This window comes from Aplysia californica, unplaced genomic scaffold (genome assembly GCF_000002075.1).
Source record: "Aplysia californica isolate F4 #8 unplaced genomic scaffold, AplCal3.0 scaffold00131, whole genome shotgun sequence".
Taxonomy (NCBI): Eukaryota; Metazoa; Mollusca; class Gastropoda; order Aplysiida; family Aplysiidae; genus Aplysia; species Aplysia californica.
The window spans coordinates 1,443,346-1,446,234 of record NW_004797401.1 but is presented as its reverse complement, the minus strand read 5'-3'; the positions used below and the strand labels follow the sequence as shown (position 1 = coordinate 1,446,234).

At 43.8% G+C, this 2,889-nt stretch overlaps 1 protein-coding gene across 1 annotated transcript in view; it reads left to right on the top strand.

Annotated features, from left to right (window-relative positions):
* Positions 1-807: 807 nt before the first annotated feature.
* Positions 808-2,889, top strand: part of LOC101857104 (methyltransferase-like protein 22) — a 23,245-nt gene continuing 21,163 nt past the window's right edge. The window contains exon 1 of the mRNA XM_005096555.3: positions 808-968. Within this exon, the coding sequence (XP_005096612.1) occupies positions 860-968 (109 nt within the window). The 5' untranslated portion in view covers positions 808-859. The remainder of the gene's footprint in view (positions 969-2,889) is intronic.

The window sequence follows — 2,889 nt, the reverse complement described above, 5'->3', positions numbered from 1 at the left end:
CCCCCCCTTTCCCCCCTTTAACTTAAAAAAGTATAATTTCACAATTTCACAGGGTCGTCCCCTCAAACAAAAGTAAGACCAACGCGCTATTAAATTGTTTACTTTATGAAGTCTTAAAACTTTTAACATGCCATAGCCCACTGAATAGGTAGCTACCCGAAGAAGATAAACCCAAACTGTCCGTTAGAAAAAAGAGCCTCCACCCAGTACGCACAGGTGAGTCAGATCAGATTCAAGGGAAAGCAAGAGTAAATACGACTTATAAAGCTAAAATCTTGTCTGCTAGTTCACTTACCGACTGGATGGAAAGAGGGGTACTGAAGTCGATACCCCCTTGAAGTCGGAACCCCCATGACACACTAGAATCTGGTCGGGCAAGCCGAAGTTGCAGCTTTTCCGCTGGTTTATACTCCACGTTACTCATGGTTCCACTGGGGTAAACAGTACTGATGATCTGGACTGGTGGCTTACCACACCTCTTGTTCACACACGTACACACCTAGCGCACACAGCAACTTTCAGAAGTATGACACACTCATAAAAACAAGAAAAAGTAGGGAATTCAATGGTTTTGCACACGGTACTATACTTCTACTCTGACGTCACCAGAAACTGCCCAGTAAGCGACGGGGTTTCCCAAGGAATGTCAAAAAGCCAACAGCTATTTTAAGCTTGACCCCATTTCACCTTTCTAAAAAGAAGCAGTGCCCATCATGATATCAGAGAAAATTGTTGCAGTAGTCTCCCCTGCGCTTTCAATTTCATGATGAAATTGAAAGCGCAGGGGAGACTACTGCAACAATTTTCCGTTCGTAAACAACTCGTAGCCAAGAGACTCAGAGTAGCGTGGTCTTCGAAAATGGAGGAAGCGGAGCAGTTTCAAAATAAAGTCCTCTCAACAATACATGTATCGGAAAGAGAAACCAATCCTGTTATTGACAGCGAAATAACGAAGGAATTGGAAACATGCAAGTGATACGTGTGCCCACCCCTGTTATTACGTTTGTTCCCTCTGTGAGAGTTTTTCTTTTGATAATTCCACTCGCCCAAGTCCAAGGCGGACCAAGGCCAAGGCAGTGCCATAAGGCATAATATAAGGGCCAATTTCGGCAGATTAGAAAACTCCAGCGAGACTGTGAGATCAATAAAAAGATGCCAGTTTCTTCACTTTGATTATTTTGACGAGCGCTTTATTTCACCACGCTGCCTGTGCCTCACAATTTTCCATCCCATTATCATTATATCCCGACTTTAATTCTGTAAGGGTGCTTCGTTTTCCTTTGCCTTTATCATTAGATGGAACACTTGAAGCTGGCCAAAATTTAATATTAAATATATGTCACTGTCGAGTATCGTCACTGACTAAAACCGGCTGACTTAACTGGGAGTGGACAATCCCCCTAAACAAAGCTTGAGTGCCGTGAATGTACCCTCAACAGTAGATGACTGTACATTGTCATTGTGATGCTTGTTAGTCTATGTGAGTTTACATGTCGTTCATCTATTTATATCTGTTTCAGAATTGTGAACATAAATAACTTTGAGGTATTTCCTCATAGAGTATCGGATCGATCAGCAATGTTCACCTCTGCAAACTGCATTCAGGGCGTCGTGAACGCAGCCTGCCAACTACGTTCACAGATAACTTTGAGATTTCCTCATAGAGTATCGGATCGATCAGCAACGTTCACCTCTGCTAACTGCATTCAGGGCGTCGTGAACGCAGCCTGCCAACTACGCTCACAGTGCGGTGAACGTAGCCACTGCGATTCTTTAACACTTTGCCCCCGATCAGTGACGAAAAGAATTTAAGCCGTCCCTTTTCCCCACGGGACGCCGATCGGCGCCGGTGTGGTATAGCGTGTACCACATCTGTGTATCCTTGTCCATGGGGAATAAGTGTTTTGTGCTCTGCACGCTGCGTGGGTGGAAAGTGTTATTTTAGTCTTTTTTTTTTGTTGGTATAAGTGTTTCACAGGGCTCGCAACTGCATATAAAGGTTATATATATATTATATGAGCGCGTGGGACACATTAAACTTTTTCAGTTTTTAGGAAATTGTGACTTTTGCCCTGGTGGCGGCAGAAGCCTACTCTTATCGATTTTAGACCACCAAGGGATCTTTAGCGTGCACAACTTGCACGCGGGCCCTCCAAGATTTTTGGCCCTTGCCCGAGAAGGCTAGGTGTAGATCTTTCCTACCAGAAGAACACGGGTGTGGCTAAAAGACAGGAGTAAGAAAGAGCCAAGGAGTAACAGTAGAAGAAAGGCTGCTGAAAGAATCAGGAGCCCAGTGGAGGGGACAAAGGAGGTGAGGGGGTGGGGGCAGAAAGAGAAGACAAAAGCAGAAAGAACATTGCTAGAGAGCAGGAAAGGAGACAATTTTAGAGAAAAAAAATGTTCCGTCTTTGAATGAGAGGCCAACACCTTAACCTTTAGGCCACGAGAGCCCCCCTTTAATCTTTTGTTTACACTTACATGTTGATCCGACAGAGAAGATAGATATTATAAAGCGTTCATATATATATGCCTTTTGTTTTGCTTTGGTCATTTACTTATTATCAATGATCAATTTCTTGGCTTAGTGATGAAAAATGAATTGAATTGTGAATCAGAGCGTGGCCAATTTTGGCCCTAAGAGTTACTGGATATCGATACTGACTTCAAAGATATTCGGTACCGATGCTTTATCCAAAGGCCAGCTCTTTTCGGACTCGAGTCCGATTAGATTTTTTATCTAGGGAGTGTATACAGACCCGGTAACCGGGAATAAAGTCACAAAGTATACAGACACCCGGTAGGGGAACTCTTTTGTGATTTCGGAAAGTTTCAGCGCCCTCTTGGCTCAGGGTAGACCTAGGTTCTTCTGGTAGATCTATGGCCTAGGCT